Below are 26110 nucleotides of genomic sequence, written 5' to 3'. Positions count from 1 at the left end.
CAGCCTAGATGAAATATACACAGACGAGATTTACAGTATAGTCTACTAGTACAACATAAAAGTTTTAGTATCAATTTCATGAAGTGTTACTGAATGTCATGAATAGAAGGTGTGAGAAATTAGGTACTTCTTTAATTTGGCCCTAAATAATTTTATGTTTTGAGTTTCATTTTTTATATCGATAGGGAGGCTATTAAAAATTTTTACTGCCATATAACGCACTCCTTTTTGATAGCACGATAGACTTGCCGATGGAGTATAAAGTCATTTTTTTGTGTATTTATGCTATGAACTGTTGAATTAGTTACAAAATTTTCACAGTTACATACGAGAAAGATTATTAATGAAAAGATATACTGACAAGCCATGGGCATTATTTGTAGTTTTTTTTTTAAATAGTCCTACACGATTCCCTTAATTTGGCACCTACTATTATTCTAGATACTCTTTTTTGTAATAGAAATATACTGTTACTATCTGTGGAATTTCCCCAGAATATTATTCCAAAACTCATTACCGAGTGGAAGTATGCAAAGTATATTGTTTTTAAGGTATTGATATTTACTATCTTTTGCATAGATCTAATAGCAAACCAAGCTGAATTTAGTTTGGGGGTAATTTCTTTAATATGATTTTTCTAATTTAACACATTATCGATTTTTAAGCCAAGAAATTTGGTTGTTATTGTTTCTAATAGGGAACTGTTGTTAATTATTGCGCTAGAAATTTGCGACTTCGAATTTGCACAGGATTTAAATTGAATTATGTCAGTTTTGTTACAATTTAATGCCAATTTATTGATTGAGAACTAGTCACATATTTTGAAGAGAATTTCCTCTGTTGAGGATTGGAATGTGTTGAAGTTATTGGCTGTAATTACTATACTTGTGTCATCTGCAAACAATAAGGGATGACCTTCTGTATTTAACATACATTCATTAAAAAGGGAAAATTCTTGCAGCCCTCAAATTAACACTATCAAATTATTAGTGAAATGTTGAATTCTACGTCTCTTGAGTTCACTAATGTAATCAGATCATTTAAAAATAAAGGAAATGCGTGTTATTATTCGGTTGAGAAGCTTTTATCATCTAGTTTGCTGTCAAAAAATCTGAAAGTTAGAATTTATAAAACAGTTGTATTACTGGTTGTTCTATAAGGTTGTGAAACTTGGACTCTCACTGTGAGAGAGGAACATAGGTTAAGGGTTTTTGAGAATAAGGTGCTTAGGAAAATATTTGGGGCTAAGCGGCATGAAGTTACAGGAGAATGGAGAAAGTTACACAACGCAGAACTGCACGCATTGTATTCTTCACCTGACATAATTAGGAACATTAAATCCAGACGTTTGAGATGGGCAGCACGTATGGGTGAATCCAGAAATGCATATAGAGTGTTAGTTGGGAGACCGGAGGGAAGAATACCTTTGGGGAGGCCGAGATGTAAGTGGGAGGATACTATTAAAATGGATTTGAGGGAGGTGGGATATGATGATAGAGACTGGATTAATCTTGCACAGGATAGGGACCGATGGCTGGCTTATGTGAGGGCGGCAATGAACCTTTGGGTTCCTTAAAAGCCATTTTTAAGTAAGTAAGAAAGTAATCAGAACATCTGAAATACCATGTAATGTAGCCTACTTGGATATATAACAAAATTCAAGTGAGAAAATCTCAAAAGATGACATTCGCTATAAAACGACGCAATAGAAATAATTCGTGAATGTGTTCATATTTATCTAGTAGAACTTTATTTCGCGATTGTTTTATCCGCATGTTATTAATCAGAATCACTTAATTCGTAAAGATTATTCAAAATCTATTGTGTGTATACATATATATATATATATATGTGTGTGTGTGTGTGTGTGTGTGTGTGTGTGTGTGATTTTCGCAATTCCCGTAATTACCCGGCCCTTCAATATAGGCTTATTCACTTGTAACACTAAGCAGAAAGTGATTTAAAGCCATAGATCTGCCTCAAAATCATTATATTGGTGACATTTTTTCTTGGACTGTCTTCTGAAATATGTCAGAGGCTTTTAGAAAATAATACTCCGACATTACAGCAAGCTATGCAGCAAGTTTAAACGATGGAGCTTGCTAAAGAGAAAAACACAAACTGTCAAATTCGTACCACAATGCACTATTCTCTGCTTCCACAGTTAATGATAAATCTAAACTTGCAGTCAGAAGAAACTCCTTCAGTATTTGCGCCCGCTTTCGCTTTACAGCCTTATGCAGCACAGAATTCCACCATGATAACGGTAAAATTAACAATACATTGTAAAAATAAATGTTCTTTCTCCTGACCATCAATTTGCCATGTGACTTCGAAAGAGAGAGATGAGATTCAAGTGCGGCAATATTACGGAAGTATCACGTCAAGTTTCCTGTAGCATTTGTATACAGGCGTGGAACAATTGAATTCAAAGAGAAGGAAATGGGAGATAAATTTTGTAAGGTATCTACGCCAAAACCAGTACTTGCAAAGGAATTTGCGCCCTAGAAAAACTGAATGTGTGAGCTCCAAACCTGGTAGACACGTGTATCACTGTGACTTGCGGTTCGCCTTGGAAGGCGTTCTGGAAAATTTTGAAGAGGAAAAAGCCCAAAATGGACGAAACGTAACAGCTACCATATAAAAGTGTTAGAGAAGCCGACTTAAGGATCACAAAAAGAAACGCCATAAGGTGTAAGTCTGCAAATTGAAAGTTGCTTTGTCCTTTTGCAATGCGAGTGGAATCGAGTAAAATCTATCATGTAATAGGGTAATGTATGAAGGTAAGCCAGGCATCTATTTACGTTTGACAAATTAGCGGAATCTTCATGGGTAAGATGATGTCGATCCATGGACCATTTCATTTAGGTCTCACCCAGAGATTTGTCTTAGCGCCTTAGGAAAACCACGAAAAAACAGGATGAATTTGTATACATGAATTCTGTATCCAGTTTATAATGTTGAGATCACTGAGTCTAACTAATCCAAAAACCTGTGTTTCACGGTCTTCTATGTGAATTACTATCAAGCTTTCTAAATTACATTTTGTGCTGAAATTTGAGTAATATATTTTCGCTATATTACGCCTAATTTATCTGTGCTACTTGGTTTTGACCAATGCTTAAGAGTGACAGCTGAAAACAGGTATGTAAATGTAATTTTTTCAAAGAACAGTGGGCAATATATTGCGGCTTTGTAATCCACAAAATGGTATGGGAAAAACTCTCCTTCATTGGTTTCATTCGATTGCCGCGTATAGTAGAGGCATGTACTTCATTCTTTGTATATTAGTATATAAAAATTGGATACATTTAAAACTTGTAATTAATTATTTCTTAATGTAAGGCACATGTTTTAATTCACATATGATTTCCTTTATATTACACGCTCTCCTGTTAGTAATTTTTACTTTATCTTGGTATTGTTGGTATTTTCTATCTTTCACTAAGAACCATGAGTATTCATGTTTTTTTTCCTTTATTCTTAAGATTATGGTTATGAACCATATCGATATTTACCTGTGTAATCCTACAACACTAGACTAACATTTGTGTACTATGATTAGTATGCTGTGAGTGTTTTAGTAGCTATTCGATTAATGAAAGTTCTGCGTTCTTCACATTATATCGCATCGTACGTTTTATATCCCTACGTTCGTTTTCTTTAGAATAAACCACATCGATTCCACTTGCATTACGACGGACGTCTCATTTCACAGGTAATTTACTGTAGATTTCTACAATTTTCTTCACTTAAAATAATTACCAATAGATTCCTTAACTTTTAAAACACATCTCTACAAACAAGCAAAAAATCTCTTAGAATTTCGAACAATTTGACTTCCAAAATCACTGAAGTAGCTCAACGCTCGTTCGCCCCCCACCAAAATCCACGCTTTATTCACAATGCTTTGGAGTCATTTGTTGAATCCTAATTTATATTCTTTTTAAAGATGTCATGTGGATGCCATAATAAATTATCATCATCATCATCCTTCACGAATTAGGCCCCTCTAGACCTGTTTCGGCCCCATCTAGCAGTCTTCTTAAAGGTCTTCCTGGTCGACGATGTCCTCTAGGTTTATATTGTATCATAATTTTTGGGATTCTTGAATTTTCCATTCTTCTTACATGATCTAGCCAATTGAATTTGTATCTGCTGATTTTTTCTTCTACTGACTCTACTTCTAATTGTTCTAAAAATTCTTCATTCCTTTTTCGGTCTAAAAGAGCATATCCTGCTGTCCTCCTGAAAAATTTCATTTCCGTTGCTTTGATTCTGTTCATGTCTTTTTTCTTTAATGTCCAAATCTCGCTTCCGTATAAAAGGGAGGGTAATGCTAGTGTATTATATATTTTTATTGTTGTAGATTTTTGTACTAATTTAGCTTTTAATGCATTGTTTATTATTCCTAGAATTTGTGTAAATTTGGTAATTTTCTAGTTCACATCTTTTTCATTTTGATAGGATATTTCACAAACCAGATAATTGAAGTTTTGCACTTGTTCGAGGCATTGGTTATTGTGTATTATCTTACTTCTGACTGGGTCTTGTCCTAAAACTGCCATTACTTTTCATTTTTGTGCTCAAATTTCCATCCCAAAATCTTTTAATATTTTATTTAATGTATACAATCCTCTTTGTAACCTAGCCTCTGAATAATAATAATAATAATAATAATAATAATAATAATAATAATAATAATAAATGTTATGTTTTATTTAACGACGCTCGCAACTGCAGAGGTTATATCAGCGTCGCTTGTCATAATAAGTAAACATGTTAGAAGAATGATGTTTACACGAAACTGAATACTCTCTGGACTATAAAATATGTAAATACACTCGCTAATTACAAACTTATTATTACATGAATCATCCTAAAAATGGATGCTACCTGGACCAAATGATTGTATTTTACTGTTTCATTTAGTCCATAGCTTCATCTGGTAATGTTACAGCTAAGATACCTGGCCCTGGAACAATTTTTCCCTCGAAATTATTCAAATCAACTTCACAGGGAGTTATACCTGAAAGCTTGATTTGCATAGTACACGTCACTGTTCGTTAACAGAAAACCACAATTTAAGTCGCACACAGTAGTGTGCACTCAATGTTGGTTGCTTGACGGTTGTCAGCCCACTTTGAGGTCTGTGGATGTAGAGGGAAAAATTGGATCGGTGTCTGGTAGAGTTCCCGGGTAGCTCAGTTGATAGAGCGTTGGTACGTTTAACCAAAGGTCCCGGGTTCGATACCCGGCCCCGGAACAATTTTTCCCTCGAAATTATTCAAATCAACTTTAGAGGGAATTATATCTGAAAGCTTGATTTGCAAAAATCTAAGGATTAGGTATTGTAGATGTGAGAGTATATGGAATCAAGATGATAAACATGATTTACGGAAAGCTGTAATTTAAGGAATGTAACAGATAAGAATTCTTACCAACTCACGAACCACGGCAATGTAAAATTGCACCTCAAATTTGTCGTCAATTCTCCAGCTTTTTTGTAAAACAACTACTGTAACTTATCCCTCCAATCACATGCTCGTGTAAGCTCATGTACACCTTCGTTTGTATTTGTGTTCATTAGTAAGTGTTCGCTCTCGCATATGCACAGAAATTCTCACTCTATTCGGATGTCGATTTGTTATTTCATTTACCAAGCTAGTAAGTCTATCTGTATCGCTCATGTTCTCTATGTTAGGATTCTTAATTTCTTTTTCAGTCGTAATGGATGACGTAATCAAGATGGAACCTGAGGTCGACCCACTTTCTATACAAACAAGTGATGACGCAGATATAGAAGAGAAGAAGCCTTTATCTGAGGTATATTGAGAGTAATTACTTTTTCCTTGCTAAATATATCATAACCAGAGAGCATATACCTGTGTAATTAAATATTTTTCTTGAACTCAATGCAACACGATTAAGAAAGTTAAAACTTGTGTTTGTATGGTACCAATCGTGAAAACCTAATTTTATGTCACATAAGAACACGTATGTTCACAAACAAATATTGTTAATGTATTTTGGAGTTTTTAAAAATTTCATTGATTTTTAGAAGAACGTTGAAACTTCTTAAAACTAATCAATTGTATTATTTAGAATGGCATTAACTTTTTATTTAGTATTCTGGACCCTTGCAGTCATTCGTAGATGTCAGCCAATGTCCCAATTGTGGAATAACTAAATATACATTGTATTGTTATGGGTGATCTATTTTTCTTGTTTGTCCAATATATTTGGCTTTACGTCTGTAACACTCATAGGCGGAGAGAGAACCGTTCCTTTTTGGGGGGGAGGGGCAAATCAAAACCATAGATTCGCCATATAATGGGGTTATGGGGGACATCATTTACCTTCTCTTTCTGTTAGGCCTATAGCTTGACCGTGGTACAGTATATCGGAATATGATTATTTAATAAAGGTATTTTCGGGGGAATGTTTCTTACAATGTTACATCCATAATGGCTATTCATATCTCACTCCAACACCTACTGTACAGAATAGATAAATTTCAAAATGCTGTCATTCTCTCTGATTCTAAAGCAACGTTATATGCAATAAATTCAATAAAATGATGTCAATCCAAATTAAAGAAAGTCACAAAATGATCCAACAACTTCAAAAACTACAGAAAAGAATTCAATTGCAATGGATACCTGCACATTGCGGAATTGCTGGATATGAAACTGCTGACTTTCTTGCCAAAAAAGGATCCAATTTAATTCAGAATACAAATACAAGCCTACCTTTTACACCCATCAAAAGACTAATTAAAAATAAATATAAAATCAAGCAAAACCAAGCACTATGTACCAAATCCAAAGATACAAAATGGAGCATCTTAATAAAAAAAAAAAACAGAAATTATTCCTGAAATCCCACGTAAATCTGCAGTAGCAAAATTCAGACTGCTTACAGAACACGATTATTTGGCCAAACACTTGAATAAAATAGGAATTTACACAAATCCAAATTGCCCTCTATGCAACAAAGAAGAAGAAATGACTGAAGATCATCTACAAACCTGTGAAGTTCTATGTGATGGATCCACCTCAGAGAAATATTGGAGAGCAAGAATGCTAATGGCTTCGTTGCCAAAGCCCGGCATTAGATAACAACAACAACAACAACATGTTACATCCATATCCGCGATGTTTCGGATCGAGTTGTGTAGGGTTCGACTGGAGGTCTGCTACAAATTATAATATGGACTAACTTAAAACAATCTCCCTATTTTTCTCTCGTACAGAAACCATGCATACATCAATAAAACAACGTAATGGTGCTAACAGAAACCTTTTTATATTAAGCTTTCCTGAAGATATCGTATGAAATGTAAACTCAAATTATTTTATTTAATCTCGTTCTTAAGTTTACACGTTATACGGGGATCACTTGTCTTTTTTCTGCATTGTTGTGCAGTATGTTATTCATATTTCTCCAAGTGACGGCCTGAACACCTGCAGACTTCGAACACATGAGTACAGGCTGTTACAAAAGAAACATTACAGTGCTTCCAATCCTCAAATGAGGTATAGAAACTCTTATATATTCAGAAAATTAAAATAAATATTATAATCCAGACACATTATATCAAGACATTAATTCGTCAATTTAAGCACAGAAACTTAATCATAAACAAAAGCGAAAAGTAACTGTTGAATTCAATATTTCCTAACGTTAATAGAAGAAAAAGAATTCAGGCAAGTTTGGGGGGGCAGTTACTCTACAAATTTAGTGTGAAAAGTTCTATAATTGTATCTACCGTTACATGTAATTTCGACAACATTTCAACGCACAGCGACTAGACAAGTGTTCGTGGTTTTTGTTGAAATTGCCGATGTCCCCTGGTGGACCATAAAAAACGTGGTCATACTAAGTATTGGTCCCCGGCAATCCACCATCTTTCGACATGTCTTGTACCTGCTAAAGATTGGATCTTCAGTTGTTTGTGGATATTTTGTTAACATCATGTCAGCCACCCGTCAGCCCAGCAACAAAATATCAGACAATAAATGTATACATGTATATGCTGTGTTGCAAGGCTTCTCACGGAAATTATTATACTGTTGGTTTTGGAATAGGTACACGTGCATTCGTTGACATTGTATTAATAATGCCATCTGCAGATTTTATAAATAGTTACATGACTTTCGTGAACAACCTTATATCATATTTTACCCTGTTACTTTTTTCTTTATCTTGCAGGAAGGAAATTTATTAGATTTGCACGTCACCGAAATAAAAACAGAATTTATGGACCACAAGTGCGATCTGAAATCAGAGATGACATTTGAGGAAGCTGCAGTGCCAGGAGATTTTCCCATGCTGAAGAGTGAATCTGAGGTGAGTGCAGTGCATGAAGTGTGTTGGTCGGAAGTCTCTGTCTGTTATTTACTAGCTCATGTGGCTGCTATAGGCACGTGACCAGGGGGTTCTTTGGGTTCTTCTGCATGTAATTCGTGAACCATTTGCATCTCATTTTTCTCGTAGACACTAAAGTGTTCATTGTTCAGTAAATCATTCTAATTTTGATGTTTGCATCGCCACTGATAATTTTTTAGTTGGTTATTTAACGACTCTCTATCAACTACGAGGTTATGTAGAGTTGATGAATTTGGTCATAGCGAGATGTTATTTGGCGAGATGAGGCCGAGGATTCGCCATAGATTACCTGACATTCACCTTACGGTTGGGGCAAATCTCGGAAAAACCAAACCATGTAACCAGCCCAAGCGGGGATCGAACCTGCGCCCGAGAGCAAATTCAGACCGGCACGCAAGCGCCTTAACTGACTGAGCCACGCTGGTGGCGCCAGTGATAATATTTACCCCGACCACATTTAGTTCAATTTAATATGCCTTCTTGCTAATCCACAAATGTCTAAATACAAGGCAGGTAAAAATGAATGGACCCGATTTTAGTAATTTATTGTGTGAAATTCATTCCAATTGTGAGACTTGTGCTTCGAAAGGTGAAATTTCAAAATTTTCTTCCGACACACTATAAGTGTTCTGCTTGAATCGCCTGTGTAACGCGACACACATGAAGCTGAACCTTTTGTAACAGGTCACAGTCAACCTCAGTAATGGCTGCTGCGATGTGGTCGCGCAGACCATTCAGTATCGTTGGCACTGGTGGCACGTAAACTTCACCCTTCACAAAACTCCACATGAAGAAATCACATGGGGTCAAATCGGGAGAACGTGGTGGCCAACGAAATAGATTCGCATCTCTCACACTTACACGGCCTATCCATCGTTGTTGTAGTCACCCATTAAGAATCGTCCTGAACGCTGACGTGGTAATGCAGAAGGGTACCATCCAATTGAAGAATGAAGTCTGCACTATCCTCTTCACGCTGTGGGAGGAGCCATCGTTGCATCATATCAAGAAAAACCTATTCTGTAAAATTGCGTTTGTCTGATACTTGGTTCGGATATGCCGCTGAACACTAATCACAGAGTTTTTTGCGTGATAATCAAGCACGCAGAAAGATTTATTTTGTCCAGTCAACGTCATTATCCTTCATTGCCCTGCTGCTCATTCCTTGCGAGCGAAAGTGGAAACAGTGCGGGAAAACTAAACTTTAAAAATTTACGTTTCGAAGCACATGGCTCACAAAACAATACTTCCTTAGATTTCATACATTTAGTTACTGAAATCTGGTTCATCATTTTGAATTGCCCTGTAGACCTTCACAATTTTCAAAACATTTTTTCATTTCTGATTTTAACGTAAACTGTTACTTCCACACAGCTGTCTCTTTCTGACTTGTGAGCATCTCAGAATGTGGTGCGAGATTCATTGTCATTTCCACTTTCAATTAACTCTGTGTTTGTGAAAATTTACGTAATACAGGTCCGTACCTCTGGAGTAACGGTTAGCGCGTCTGGCCGCGAAACCAGGTGGCCCGGGTTCGTTACCCAGTCCGGGCAAGTTACCTGGTTGAAGTTCTTTCCGGGGTTTTCCCTCAACCCAATATGAGCAAATGCTGGGTAACTTTCGGTGCTGGACCCCGGACTCATTTCACCGGCATTATCATCTTCACCGCATTCAAACGATAAATATCCTAAGATGTTGATAAAGCGTCGTAAAATAACCTACTAAATAAAAACGTAATACGGGATATTTCCTACAAACTGCACTAATCTTTTGCATTTAATTGTTTATGTAGATGTTTCTTTACCATGTTTTGCGAACAATTCTTATATTGTATATTGCATTGGATAGGATTTATATTCAAATGTGTGGAGTATATGAAGTACATTACATTCACTGTTCATCTGTTGTCCCATGTGTCTGTTTTACATAATCCTGATTTACAGAAAAATTCATGTGAAGTGGATGAAATGAAGGAGGAGGTCAAACTGGAAGTAACATCAGAAGAGAATGAAGTCTTAACTGAGAGGTGAGTGAAATGTGTAATGGCCGGTTTTTCCAAGTATTGTTAGAATATTTAACCACTGTTAAACTCTAAACAGTTTGTTAATTAATAAAATTGTATGTTTTCAACACTAGTTTGGTTTAACAGATTGTTAACAGTTTTTTAATTTTAAGTGTAGGATTTCGGGCAGTTAACTCGTTTAACAGTTAGTTAAATATGGCCGATGTCTCCACAGCTGTTCGAACAGAAGTTGCGAAATTAATATTTTGTGTCTCTCTGTAGGGAATGTTTAGCATATGACTGGTAATATAACATTTAAAAAATAATTTGGACTGTTTAAATACATCAGCGTTATTTTATTTCTTTCGTATTTCGTATTCATAATAGCAATGAAGAAATATAACCTTACTTTGTAATTACTATTCAGTACGTTACCTACAGCTGTCATTTGTCAACTGTTTGTTTATGGAGCGTGGCCTACTATAACAGGTTGTCATTTTATGCAAGTTTCATGACTCACTCTATAATATAGAATTTAAAGATTAATTTTAGCCAATAAAAATTGTCTTACTTGTGTAGAATCATTACCAACTGCTGTTGAGTAGTTAAAATAGAGCTAACAAACGTTACAGTTAAGTGTTGGTTACCTTAAACAAAATTATGTTGAGCAAATGGAAAATAGATTAACAAAGCGTTAAAAATAAACAGACTGTTAATTTAGCATTCGTTAAACAAATTATACATTACTTTGACGAACTGGCCATAAGCCTTTTACTTGGTCGTTGGTTTAACTGCTTTATTTACATCATAACAAAGTAAATATATTTGTAATTTCGACATAATTATTGTTCGGATGGAAATTTCTGTATTCTTTGTGGAATGAAATAGCATAAATTATAATATTTCGTATTACTATCACCTATACAAGTCCTAACACTACTATACCATTACTACAAGGCTAATGTTGCGGTTGTGCAAGAAAATACCTAGACATTCACCTATTTTCATCTTATCACATTTAATATAGGCGAATTATTTGAAGTCTTTCATTTTCCAATTGCATGTACACAGGAAAAATAGCTTCCATTTTGTTTCTCAGGTTTGATGTCAAATTTCTAATAGCCATTTGATTATAATGTAGAAGGAACTGAGTCCTACTGCTTTCAGATCTGCTTCTCTCCTAGAGAACCAAGGGAGATCCTGTGTCCAAGGAAGGAAATTAATAAATCTGGGTTGATTTGAATGTCTATATTTACAAGTTTCATAATTATTATTATTATTATTATTATTATTATTATTATTATTATTATTATTAGTATTATGACTTACTGGCTTTTAAGGAACCAGGACCTTCCTGGCTGCCCTCACATAAGCCTGCCATTGGTCCTTATCCTGAGGAAGATTAATCTAGTCTCTATCATCATATCCCACCTCCCTCATATCCATTCTAATATTATCTTTCCATCTACGTCTCGGCCTCGCCAAAGGTCTTTTTCCCTCCGGCCTCCCAACTAGCACTCTATATGCATTTCTAGATTCGCCCATACATGCTACATGCCCTGCCCGTCTCAAACGTGTGGATTTAATGTTCCTAATTATGTGAGGTGAAGGATACAATGCGTGCAGTTCTGTGTTGCGTAACTTTCTCCATTCTCCTGTAACTTCATACCTCTTAGCCCCAAATATTTTCCTAAGCATCTTATTCTCAAACACCCTTCACCTATGTTCCTCTCTCAAAGTGAGAGTTCAAGTTTCACACCCATAAAGAACAACCGGTAATATAACTGTTTTATAAATTCTAACTTTCAGACAATTTGACAGCAGACTGGATGATAAAAGCTCCTCAACCGGATAATGACAGGCATTTCCCATATTTATTCTGAGTTTAATTTCCTTCCGAGTATCTTTTATATTTGTTATTGTTGCTCCCAGGTATTTGAATTTTTCCACCTCTTCAAAGGATAAATTTCCAATTTTTATATTTCCATTTGGTACAATATTCCCGTCACGAGACATAATCATATACTTTGTCTTTTCGGGATTTACTTCTACCCCTATCTCTTTACATGCCTCAAGTAAAATTCCCGTATTTTGCCTAATCGATTGGGGATTTTCTCCTGACATATTCACGTCATCAGCATAGACAAGAAGCTGATGTAAACCTTTCAATTCCAAACCCTCTCTGTTATCGTGGACTTTCCTGATGGCATCTGTAAATCAAAGTTAAAAAGAAAGGTGATAGTGCATCTCCTTGCATTATTATTATTATTATTATTATTATTATTATTATTATTACTACTGTTACTTCTATTGCTAATACTACTATTATTACTACAATTATTACTAATTTTATGACGATGATTATTATTATTATTAATATAATTATTATTATTAATTTTTTTAAGATCATCGGTAGAGAGTAACTTTCCGTGATAATCCTCTAATACTTTCTGCTGTATTCCTTTGCTTTTGAGCTAGATATTTCCACATTGCTGAATTAGGCATTCTTTCACCTAATGGCACTTATAATATTGTCAGTGTTGCAGTTAGCCATAGTAGTGGAGTTGCAACATTCGGCGAAAATATTCCCCAAGAAGAAGACGTGTATATCGACGACAAGAAATATGATTGTGACTCAAGACTCAAATGCCATGGCCTCGAACACAATGGCGACACGGGATTCAGTTGTGACGTATGTGGAAAAAGTTTGTCGTGCTTGGCAAATCTCAAGAGGCATTTACTTGTGCACACAGGCGCGAAACCATTCAGTTGTCACGAGTGTGGGAAATGTTTTTCATGTTCTTCACAACTTAAGAGGCATTCACGCGTGCATACATTCGAAAAGCCATTCAGTTGTGACGTTTGTGGAAAGTGTTTTTCGCGCTTGGAATATCTCTATACTCATTCACGCGTACACACAGGCGTGAAGTCATTCAGTTGTGACGTATGCGGAAAGTGTTTTTTGCGTTCGGGTAATCTAAAGATGCATTCACTCGTGCACACCGCCGTCAAACCATTCACTTGTGATGTGTGTGGACAGTGTTTTTCTGATTTGGAAGACTTTACTAAGCATTCACGCGTTCACACAGGGGCGATGCCATTTTGTTGTGATATCTGTGGAAAAGGTTTTGCACGGGCATATAATTTCAATATGCATTCACTTGTTCACACAGGCGAGAAGCCACTCACTTGTGATGTGTGTGTGGAAAGTGTTTTTCTCGCTCCGACAATCTTAAGAGGCATTCACGCGTGCACTCCGGTGAGAAACCGTTCAGTTGCAACGTGTGTGGAAGTCGTTTTACCGCTTTGAGAAGCCTCAAATGGCATTCACGCTTACACACTGGCGAGAAGTGACTGCATTGTCAAGTTTCTCGCATGAGGAAAGTCTGGAATGCCATGTACGCGATGTTTTAGGGAGGATCTACACAGTTTTAAGTACTCTAAAACTTCGAGAATGCATATTCACAAGCAAAAAGCGGTGCTAGTGCAATGTCTGGAAAGAACGTTTCGCACTGTAGTCATTTGAAAAGACATGCACGCTTACACAAGCGAGAAAGCTTTCAAGAGCCATATCTGGCAACACTACGACGAATTCGAAATGAATTCACGCGTGCAAATACTCGAGAGTGATGAGTGTGGAACAGAGGTTGGGTATGGCTTCGTTTTGTAGCTATATCTGAACTTGCCAGTTCTGGAAAAGTCACTGTGACTATTAATAGCGATTTGGTCTGTGAATTTGTATCGCGATCTGTGGATGAATGTTTCCTTTGAATAATATTTACGGACCATAAGGGTGATCAATCTTGAAAGAATATAGCGATGTAGCTATTGGAGCTTTAGTATCAAAGACTTAACCTTATGACTGGCACGTATTAGATACCAGTGTTGTTTTGCAAGTTAGTCTTTCGACTTCAGTCGTTTCGGTCCTAGAGTTGAAATTTGTTGTTTTGATGTTGGACATTGTAATTTGAAAATGGCGGCAAGTACGATCTCGTTTATTAAAGATCATTGCAAACATTAGTTCTCATTTAATTGAAAAATGAAAGCATACACGATTGAAAAGGAATTAGAAAATAAGTATGCCTTAGACACCAAACACGGACAAATTTAAAGATTTAGGCCTACAATACACTGTTTCCTTAAGGAGTATGTAAAGTCTGTTTATTTTAAAGCTACAATGTCATATGGTCTGATCTCACTATTAGCGAAATATGAGTGCTAATTTTGTTAATTAAAATTATTGCATTTTCTCTTCCTTCCATACTTATCTTCTCTCTTCTTCTCCTGTCTTTCTTTTCCCTCGTTTTCTCTTTCTTGTCATCCATATTTTTCATATCTACAACTACACTCACTATGTTACATTTCATTTACTCGCCACTTCGGACATCTGTATTCGAACCAAAATCTCTTACATCTTCCCAGATCTCCGATACATTAAGCATTAAGCCAAGGAGACGAGTTACAAATCCGCCGTCAAAATCGCCTAACTGTAGAATTATATCGATTATTTCTAGGTAGTAGTCCATAAACGAAACAATAGATGCAGTATTCGAACTATGAAATAGGCGTACAGATTATTGTCACACAGAATTGTGCGAGAAATCATGACGGAGTGTTTTCTAACGCATTGTTTCTCTGTTAAGGGCACTCGCTTAGCGAAAAATTTTTTCGTTGCTTTCGGATTTTTATTATAGTATCGCTCATTGCCCTCATTTCGGAATGAATAATGAAATAGTGTTGTACTTTACCGCTAGAGCACATTATTTCATTGTAGTGTTCTGAACTGAATCTGCAAATAAATTGAACAGCTCTGTAACCTAAATAAACTATGAAGGACCATACCTGGTTAATTTAGTATTTTCCCAATCTCATCCAATGTGTTCTTTCACCATATTACATTGCTTTAATTCTAATTTTATACTGTTGAACTTATTAAATAATATTAACTTCAATATTACCGCGATTGGAGCCTTTGTAATCGATTTAATTTGCCATAACATTCAATATTTCGATTTTGAACCGTACGAAAATCCGTTTGGAATTCCCTGGCAAGAATTCTGATCGGAATCATCTCGTGTGGACAAACGCAATACGACCAACTGGGCAATGCTCCATTTAAAATATTGCAAAGAAAAAAAATCCGAACACGGCATACAGATCAATTGCGGTAAATGAGAAGTTACGTTTAATATATTATAATTATGTACCGAAGTATATATTTACCGCTCAGTGTATATTGTTATACATCCACATTATTAACATCTCAATTTTACTTGCTTAAAATTTTTGTGTTATTATTATTCTGAATTTTAATTCTGTTCAAATTTTAATTCCATAATATTCTTGTATAAAGTGTGCTGAGCCTTTATTGGTCCCTGTCTTTTGTCGAGCACAATAATATTACAAGAAAAAGAATAGGAATAGCCTGTTATGTCCCATAAAGGCGAATCCTTCCCGAGGGTGTAGATCTTTAGTAACTCATGCTGTGAGATATTCTCCATAGGGGTACGTCTAAGAATATGGCAGTTGCTTCGCCACAATTCGTAAAGTTTTTGTACACTGACAAATTTTCTTCCTAATGCCTGCGCACGCACACTCAAGAACCTATATAGACCTATTTTGGTTTAGTATTGCTATTTTGTGAATCACTAGACCAGCACACTGGATGCTTTTATGCATATTTACGATGCTTGCACACTGATTGTATAATTAATATTTACTTCATAAAAATGGAAATAAATACACTATTTTATTATTATTATTATTATTATTATTATTATTATGATTATTATTTGTTTTATTATTATTTATAATATTATTATTACTCATTGTTATTATTATTATTATTATTATTATTATTATTATTATTATTATTGATATTATTAGTACTCTCTCTGTTCCAAAATATGGTGGAGAAAGATGTAATTAATTCTGTTCCAGAACATGATATATGTTAGTTAGCTTCTCAGTGATATAATGTAACTTTATGCTCGACCATGCCGAAATGTACTAATTATACACCCGGTAGTCCACACCTGTGGAGTAACGGTCAGCGCGTCTGGCTGCGAAACCAGGTGGCCCGGGTTCGATTCTCGGTCGGGGCAAGTTACCTGGTTGAGGTTTTTTCCGGGGTTTTCCCTCAACCCAAGATGAGCAAATGCTTGGTAACTTTCGGTGCTGGACCCCGGACTCATTTCACCGGCATTATCATCTTCATCTCATTCAGACGCTAAATAACCTAAGCTGTTGATAAAGCGTCGTAAAATAACCTACTAAAATAAAATAAAATACACCCGGTAGCAGTCCTTTAATGCATGTCATTAAAGTACACCTACTCATTAAAGTACAGGTCTTCAGCCAATGATAACTCAGCTTACATGTGTTCAGCCAATGACAAGTCAGCTTTGTACCGTTATAAAACCGCAAGTATCGATTATTCTCGGATATGTAATCGAAAGAGAATTAGCTAAAAGTCACGGAGGCTGGAAATCCAATACTGTCGCAGAAGGTTATGTTCTGTTACTATAATAATTAGCGTTAATTGTAAATAATATTCAAATAAATTCAATTTGTCATCTCGTTTTTCAATGTCGAATTCAATAATCAAGGTTATAATATTATAATATTAACAAGTTTAACGGGACTACGTCAAGGTCAATGACATTATTGTTCCTCGGAAAAAATCAATACTTTCGCGTCTGCGCACATCTCACAATTCACGACCTAGAGCAAGGTCACTTCCGATCTTGTCAGATACGAATAAAATGTATACATCTGAATACCGGTAATTTCAAGTTACAAATATGGTCGAGCATAAAAAGTCGTATGAAACTCGCCTATAATGGTAATTAAGAAGCTTGTATGAAAATTATGAAACTCGCTTGCGCTCGTTTCATAAATATCCATACTCGCTTCTTAATTACTATCATTATAGGCTCGTTGCATAATGTACTATTAATACATCTTCCAGGTACTTATTTCATTGATAAATTAACATAAGAAAAGCATAAAAATTAGGTACATTTCATTCTGTGTGATGTAAAATTAATATAAGGAGAAACAAAAATTGTTTTAAGTGAACCAAATTAACATAAAACCTGCAATGAATTACAACCCCTTTTTTGTACGACTGTTGAGTTTTAGATGTTATATTCAAAATTCACTGGTTGGTGTTACATTTTCTGCAACTGGAACAACACAGCAGGTGCCCATTTGATTTCTATTCATAATGAACTATTTAAATATTATAGTTTGAAGCACTACAGAAGATTAGAAACATTCACAACTGCTCTGTCTGATAATTCTTCCACTATTGAACAGATTACAACACCGCGAAACATTTCGTGCGCGCATGCGCAATAATCACACTTCTTTTCTTTGTTACTATACCATATTTTGGTACGCAGGGAGTATTATTATTTTTATTATTATAACAAATATTATTATTATTATTAAAACTCTTAATACTATTAGTATTATTATTATTATGATCATTATTATTATTACTATTATTATTGCTACCATCATTATTATTATTATTATTATTATTATTATTATTATTATTATTCTGTTATTATTCGATTGAAAAGCTTTTATCGTCTAGTATGCAGCCAAAAATTCTGGAAGTTAGAATTCATAAAAGAGTTATATTACCGGTTGTTCTTTATGGTTGTGAAACTTGGACTCTCATTTTGAGAGAGGAACATAGGTTAAAGGTGTTAGAGATTAAGGTGCTTAAGAAAATATTTGGGCCTAAGAGGGATGAAGTTACAGGAGAATGGGGAAAGTTACACAACACAGAACTGCACGCATTGTATTCTTCACCTGACATAATTAGGAACATTAAATCCAGACGTTTGAGATGGGCAGGGCATGTAGCACGTATGGGCGAATCCAGAAATGCATATAGAGTGTTAGTTGGGAGGCCGGAGGGAAAAAGATCTTTAGGGAGGCCGAGACGTAGATGGGAAGATAATATCAAAATGGATTTGAGGGAGGTGGGATATGATACAAAATGGATTAATCCCGCTCATGATAGGAACCAATGGAGGGCATATGTGAGGGCGGCAATGAATCTACGCATTCCTTAAATGCCAGTAATTATGTAAGTATTCTTACTATTACTATTATTATTATTATTATTATTATTATTATTATTATTATTATTAATACTACTATTATTACTATATTATTACTATTACTATTATAATTATTATTACTAGTATTATTACTGTTATTATTATTATTATTATTATTATTATTATTATTATTATTATTATTATTATTTTCTTCTGACGAGGTGGAGAAGCTCAAATATCTTGGAGCAACAGTAACAAATATAAATGACACTCGGGAGGAAACTAAGCACAGAACAAATATGGGAAATGCGTGTTATTATTCGGTTGAGAAGCTTTTATCATCCAGTCTGTTGTCAAAAAATCTGAAAGTTATAATTTATAAAACTGTTATATTACCGGTTTTACTTTATGGGTGTGAAACTTGCACTCTCACTTTCAGAGAGGAACATAGGTTAAGGTTGTTTGAGAATAAGGTGCTTAGGAAAATATTTGGGGCTAAGAGGGATGAAGTGACAGGAGAATGGAGAAAGTTACACAAGCCAGAACTGCATGCATTGTATTCTTCACCTGACATAATTAGGAACATTAAATCCAGAATTTGGAGATGGGCAGGGCATGTAGCACGTATGCGCGAATCCACAAATGCATACAGAGTGTTAGTTGGGAGGCTGGAGGGAAAAAAACCTTTAGGGAGGCCGAGACGTAGATGGGAAGATAGTATTAAAAAGGATTTGAGGGAGGTGCGATATGATGATAGAGAATGGATTAATCTTGCTCACGATAGGGACAAATGGCGGGCTTATGTGAGGGCGGCAATGAACCTCCGGGTTTCTTAAAAGCCAGCAAGTAAGTATTCTTCTTCTTCTTATTATTATTATTATTATTATTATTATTGTTATTGTCATTATCATTATTATTATTATCATTATTATTATTATTATTATTATTATTATTATAGTGGCGAGGACATTCAGCAGGAATCAGTCTGGATTTAATGTTCCTAATTATGCCAGGTGAAGAAAACAATTCATGCATTTGTGCGCTGTGTAACTTTCTCCATTCTCCGCTAACTTCATCCGTTTTTCCCAAAATGTTTTCCTAAGAACGTTATTCTCAAACACACTTAATCTCTGTTCCTCTCTCAAAGTGAGAGTCCAAGTTTCACAACAATACAGAACAACCGGTAATATAACTTATATATATTCTAACTTCCAGAATGTTTCACAGCAGACTAGATGATAAAAGCTTCTCAACCGAATAATAACCGCCATTACTTTGACTATGATGATTATTATTAATATTTTTAAGACTATCCTTACAGAAGTAACTGAAGTTGGAAATCCACTATTAATTTCTTCTATATTACTTTGTTTAAGGAGCATATATTACCATATTACTTCGAGATATTCTTTTCACTAATGGAAAATATAATTATCAGTGTTCCAGTTAGCCATAATAGTGGAGTTTCAACATGGAGTGAAAATATTGCACAAGAAGTGGAAGTGCACACCGTTGAGAAGAAATACGATTGTGACGTTTGCGGAAGGCTCTTTCGTGACTCTGCAAGACTCAAAAGACATGGCCTCGTACACAAATATGACAAGCAATTCAGTTGCGATGTGTGTGGAAAGTGCTTTTTCCAGTCGGAAGTTTTCGAAAAACATTCACGCGAACACAAAAGCGAGAAGCGTTTCGTTTGTCGCGTGTGTGGAATGTGTTTCTCAAAATCGAAATATCTCAAGAAGCATTTACGCGTTCATACAGACGAGAAAACATTCAGTTGTGACGTTTGTGGTAAGAGTTTTTCGTTCTCGGATAACCTCGAGAGGCATTCACGCGTGCACACGGACGCGAAACCATTCAGATGCGACGTGTGCGGCAAATGTTTTGCGTGGTCCAACAATCTTGCGAGGCATTCAAGCTTGCACAGAGACGAGAAGAAGTCCTTCAGTTGTGACGGTTGTGGAAAGTGTTTTTCGCGTTCCGAATATTTCGATATGCAATCACGCGTACATACAGACGAGAAGCCATTCAGTTGCGACGAATGTGGAAAGTGTTTTTCTCGTTCGGTTCATCTCAGTATGATTTCACCCAAACACAAGGACGTGAAGCCCTTCCGTTGTGATGTGTGTGGAAAGATTTTTGTACGCCAGGATAATCTCGATGTCCATTCACGTGTTCACACAGGCGAGAAGCCATTCAGTTGTAATGAGTGTGGAAAGGGTTTTTCGCGTCGTGATCATCTTATTGCGCATATGTGTTCACACTGGCGAGAAGCCGTTCAGTTGTGAAGTGTGTGGAAAGAGTTTTTCGCGCTTGGATAATTTCAATGTGCATTCACGTATACACCGGTGAGAAGCCATTCAGTTCAAGTGTGTTGGAAAATTTTAAAGTTTACGCACACCGATGCGGGAACGGTAGCAAATGCGAAACCGACGCGAATTATTGAGTCCAGCGGGATATGAATCCATTCACACCGCAGCAATGGCGGCTGAACAGTTAATAGAGTGCGTTAGGAGCGCTGTTTACGAGATTATACAACATGGCGCATAGGATGATAAAGAGTGGGTATCGGAGCGTTATTGCAATTTCTGCCGCTAGGTTCGCCTCGTAATGATGAAATAGTTCCATTACTAAACACTGTGTATCGTGAAAATTCTTTAATCTATTTTGTATCTCTCGTCGAATACGAAGATTATAAATATGCCAAGTATATTTCAGTTTTATTTATGAGTTTAAATAATATACATATCTTCAGTCTGAATTAATTAAATTGTTAAATTAAAAATGTTACTTTCATACTATGATTTAGTTCTCATGGCATCAACTGAAGATGATTTACAATATTCAATACACAATATAAATATGGTCAGTGAAAAACATAACATGGAAATTAATATTGAAAAATCGAAAATCATGTAATTTTGTGGGAAATTCCTTGTACCAAGTAAATTCTGTTTGAATAATAAAATAATAGAAAGAGTAAATACCTTAACTTACCTTGGCTATACACTATCACCTTATGATGAAGTAGATATTGCTCAAAAAAATATGTAAATATAATAAAACAATGGGGATCATTAATAAAATCATGAAACCTTAACTAGTACAAAGACACACAAGAATAGGCTTGTATAAAACCTTAGCACAGCCAGTATTAAGCTATGGTAGCGAAGCGTGGACTGTGAAGAATAAAGATGTCCATAGAATAACAGCAATTGAGATGAGGTTTATGAGAGCAACAGCTGGATATACTCGCTGGGATCATAAAAAAAATGAGGACATAACGCAAGAACTTCAAATAGAACCCATTATACAGTTCATCAGCAAATATAAACTTCAGTGGAAGGGTCATCTCGAACGAATGAATCGATGCAGAATTCCAAATGCACTGTTTCATTACCATCCATATGGCAAAAGATCTCTAGGCCGTCCAAAGAAGAGATGGACTGAAAATTCTAGTTTGAGATCGTAACAGGCCACTTGGCTTAATAGTTGTTAGGAAGTTGATGATGATGACGACTTTCAAACTACATTCTTCATCTGGTTCATTTACTTTGGAAAATTGATTGTTTTCAATTACGTGTATTTCCTACACATTTCGTTCTCTCTAATTCGTTTTAATTGTGAAAGTGACCAAGCGGTGTCTTCTACTTTCAGACATTATTATTATTATTATTATCATTATTATTATTATTATTATTATTATTATTATTATTATTATAGAGAAGTTATTAATGCAATAATACTAATGATTTACGTAAAATGATATTCAAGCAAGGAAAAACAAGAATTGATATTGCAAAATAGTAATATACGTTACAAGAGCAGTATGTTGACGTTTTCATGTTCGAGGAAAAGATTGAAAAAGCGAAACGTAGTTTAAGCTTTTTTAATTTCCGAGAACATGAAAGCAAACATACCGCTCGTGTATCGTACATTATTTTGTGCGAAGCTCGTTTATTACATACCTGAAAGAGGAATTTCTAATTAGTTGCAATGAAATGTCCATGTCGGTTTCTGTTTAATGACGGCAACTTCGGAAAACCAAACTATCTTTCTTCAACATTGTTGCTATAAAATGTTTTCTGTGTTTACTATACTCCAGCAGGCCGTGATATACGTCTGTCTTTTTTTTCCCCCCAGTCTATAAATGCGAACTTAAAACGAACGGTAAGGTTATGTAATGATTTATTTTTCATTTTAATATTTTAACAATATTATTTATATAACATATTGCAGTAATAACATCGGCATCTGGAATCTTGTTGATTTTTTCACGGCTTCCTTAATGTTACTTGTATCAGGAATGCAATAAGTTTCGTGGAGTAGTAGACTTTACTTAATTTTTGCAAATATTTAAAAACAATAATTAACATTGCAATCTAGGTGAAATTGCAGTGGTAAGTTTCCAATTTATAATTATTACTATGTTAAACGTCTCTAAAAATAATATGTTAAAAGCCTAAAGCAGTAAAATGAATGTCGCGCTTAAGCGGTAAGAAGAGGGAAATTGTTATGTGTGTTACGTTGGGAATACTGAATGTGGTATTTCACACTTACCGCGTATTGGTTCTGTGCGGAAAACAAGCAAATACGCACGATCTCGCACAAAAACTATTACATAATGCAATAATTATCAACAAGTATAATAAAATAAATATGTTACCATTTTAAGAGACGTAATCAAGACAATCATGGATTGAATAGCACTGTATTAGAGGATGCGTGTTAAAGAAAGCTTTACAAAGTTTTCACGACCAGTCTTTGTGAAAGCCACAGAGGGTGCAGTAATGAATGAGAACATATTGTATTGTATTACAAAAAGAATGTCTGTTCTCTTAACGGAGTTTCGGTTAACAGGTTAACAATAGATCTGCTGTGACAGCAAGAGTGTAGTACTATATGAACGAACCTATGACCATGTTCGGCAACTACAAGAAGCATCCTATTCGCGACTGCATCCCGCTTTGGTGTGAAGACAACTACGAATTTCGCACCGATCGCGGTATTACAAGTTTCGCTGTCGGTCCCGTGTCTTAACAGTAAATGGGGTGAGGCAAGGAGACTCCTTATCTACAATTTTGTTTAACATCGGCCTTGAAAAAGTTATTAGGAACATTGATATAAATTTTAATGGTACCATATTTAATAGGACCAGACAGTGCATGGCCTATGCGGATGATATTGTGGTCATGAGTAGATCTCTTGGAGTGCTAAATGAAATAGTAACCCAAATTCAAATAGAAGCAGACCACATGGGGTTAAAAATTAATAAAGAGAAAACTAAATATATGAGAAACATAAGACCAAGTGGGGTTTCTAATAAAGATATTATAATAAATGGACAGAAATATGAGGAAGTAGATTCTTTTAAATATTTAGGAGTTCTAATTACCCAAGAAAACACTGCAGATGCGGATATGAGGCAAAAAATTGCTGGGGGAAATAGATCCCTGAGAGCCCTTAACAAAACTTTGAGAGCAAGATGCATAAGTAAAAAAGCAAAACTTACATTATATAAAACAGTTGTAAGACCAATTGTGCTTTATGGCAGTGAAACTTGGACTCTGTCGAAGAAAATGGAACAACAACTGATGACGTGGGAAAGAAAAATTCTAAGGAAAATCTATGGTCCTAAATATGACAATGGGCACTGGACAATTAGACATAATACAGAACTGAAAACTCAATATAAATCTCCAGATATTGTTGCTGAAATCAAAGCCCGTAGGTTGGAATGGTTAGGACATGTAATCAGGATGAATGATCAGAGAATACCAAAAAAGATTCTAAACACAAAACCAGAAGGCAGGCGCAATATTGGCAGACAGAAACTAAGATGGTTGGATGGAGAGGAGGACGATTTAAGGACTCTAGGCGTGAGAAGATGGAGGCAGAAGGCTCTGGTTGGACAGGAATGGACCAAGATCCTAAGGGAGGCCAAGGCTAGACTACAAGGGCCGTAGTGCCAAAGAAGAAGAAGAAGTTTTTATGTATGTGCAATCCAGTTTTTGGTGCGAAAATCTCTGTATACATTCATGCGTGTAAATAGGCAAGAAGCCATTCAGTTGCAGGGGAGGTGGTTTTTGGCTCTTAGAAATCTCAAAAGGGTGTACACACTTCCTGTCCTTAAGGGATTGAATTGTCAAGTTTATGGGTTACGTTTCTTGAATGAGGGAAGTCAGCAATGCTATGTTTGTGTGAAGATCTATAAAGAATTGTGTATTGTAAGAACTCAGTAATGCATTGCCACAATCAAAAAAACCGTGCTGGTGCAAAGACTGGAAAAAAAAATTGTTGACTACGGACATTTCAAAGTATATGCACGCTCACAGAAGCGAGAAACATTCGAAGATCCATATCTGACAACACGTACGAGTAATACTTTACTTTCGAAACGAATGCGAGTGTACAAACACGCCAGAAACCATTCCATTCTGATGCGTGTGGAACAGAGGTAGGTTATGACTTTATTTTGTACTCAAAGCTCTGAAGTGTGAGAGATCCGAAAAATCATGGTGACTGGTAATAGCGATTTTATCTGAGAATTTTTACTCTTTCAATAATATTTACCAAAGATAAGGGGATTCATTCTTGGAAGAATACAATGAGTGCATTGCAGCTTTCGTATCAAACGCGAACAAAAACCTTGTGATAGGCACGGAAATCCTTAGATCCCCGTTTTGTTGTCCTTCAAGTTAATCTTCTGTTCTGCACTCCTTTCCACTCCAGAGCTGTCACATATACGTAACCTACGTCACATCCGCTATTAATCACGTATCGGTCAGAGATGGCGCTTTCTCCGTCCTCGACTTTGGAACTATTGAGAGTTTGAACCAGTGACAAACATCTCACCATAACAAGATCACAGGTTTATAGGTTATACCTCAGCGCTATTGTGGAAAGAATTGTCTGGATTCAGGTTACTTACAATGGCATGCACGCATACCTACTGGAGAGAAGTCATTTATTTTTATTCCTAATACTGTAGTTATAATTCTCAGCTAGGGGTAAAGATTAGGCTTTATGGGATTATTTCTACCAGGTTAAATAAATCATTATATAGTATACTATACTGTTCATATGCCAAAAGCCATATGATGGATCTTGTGTGGAAGGTCTTATTGAGCTGAGAGGTATCTCAAAACTGTGTTTACTCTTACTTTCTGGCGAGAAGTGATTGAATTGCGAAGTTTTGGCTTAACTTTGTTGAATAGGGGAAGTGTGAAATGCGGAGCTGCAGAAGCTCGACATCTTCCTCACTTATGGAATCAGTTCGAAGCAGCTAGGTCAAGTGAACCACGCACATTAACACAGAAGCATGGCACAACCGCTTCCAGAACATTGCTTGTAAGAATCATCCCATTGTATACAAACACATACGTTATTTAAAGAATGAGTAATCTGATGTAGACAGAATGATCCAAGGCTTGGAACTGGGACGAAGAGTGAAAAAAGCACAAAAACGAAAATATAAAAGCTCAAATATAAGGCTGCAAAACATTTCACAAAGGTATGATGAATTCAAAGACAAAGAACGTGTAGTTCAATATTTGCGTGCCTGTGGTTAAAACATTCAAATCTGAATAAATCCATACAAAACTCGGTTTCTGCAATAAAATAGGACTAAAGTTTT

The 26110-nt window shown here is 35.7% G+C and overlaps 1 protein-coding gene across 4 annotated transcripts in view; it reads left to right on the top strand.

Moving 5' to 3' along the window:
• Positions 1-21380, top strand: part of LOC138692027 (zinc finger protein 664-like) — a 105572-nt gene extending 84192 nt beyond the window's left edge. Inside the window, exons 1-5 of one of the 4 annotated variants that reach the window (XM_069814831.1) lie at positions 3042-3144; positions 5726-5826; positions 8215-8352; positions 10335-10417; positions 19910-21380. In XM_069814831.1, the coding sequence (XP_069670932.1) occupies positions 5731-5826; positions 8215-8352; positions 10335-10417; positions 19910-20762 (1170 nt within the window). In that variant the 5' untranslated portion in view covers positions 3042-3144; positions 5726-5730 and the 3' untranslated portion in view covers positions 20763-21380. Of the gene's footprint in view, positions 1-3041; positions 3145-5725; positions 5827-8214; positions 8353-10334; positions 10520-12931; positions 15090-19909 lie in introns of those variants that run through there. The other 3 variants (XM_069814833.1, XM_069814836.1, XM_069814832.1) reach the window with 3 other exon arrangements.
• The last annotated feature ends 4730 nt before the right edge of the window (positions 21381-26110 follow it).

This window comes from Periplaneta americana, chromosome 16 (assembly GCF_040183065.1).
Source record: "Periplaneta americana isolate PAMFEO1 chromosome 16, P.americana_PAMFEO1_priV1, whole genome shotgun sequence".
In the NCBI taxonomy this organism is placed as follows: domain Eukaryota; kingdom Metazoa; phylum Arthropoda; class Insecta; order Blattodea; family Blattidae; genus Periplaneta; species Periplaneta americana.
Note: the sequence above shows the minus strand (reverse complement) of the source record. Positions and strands in the feature narration are given on the sequence as shown.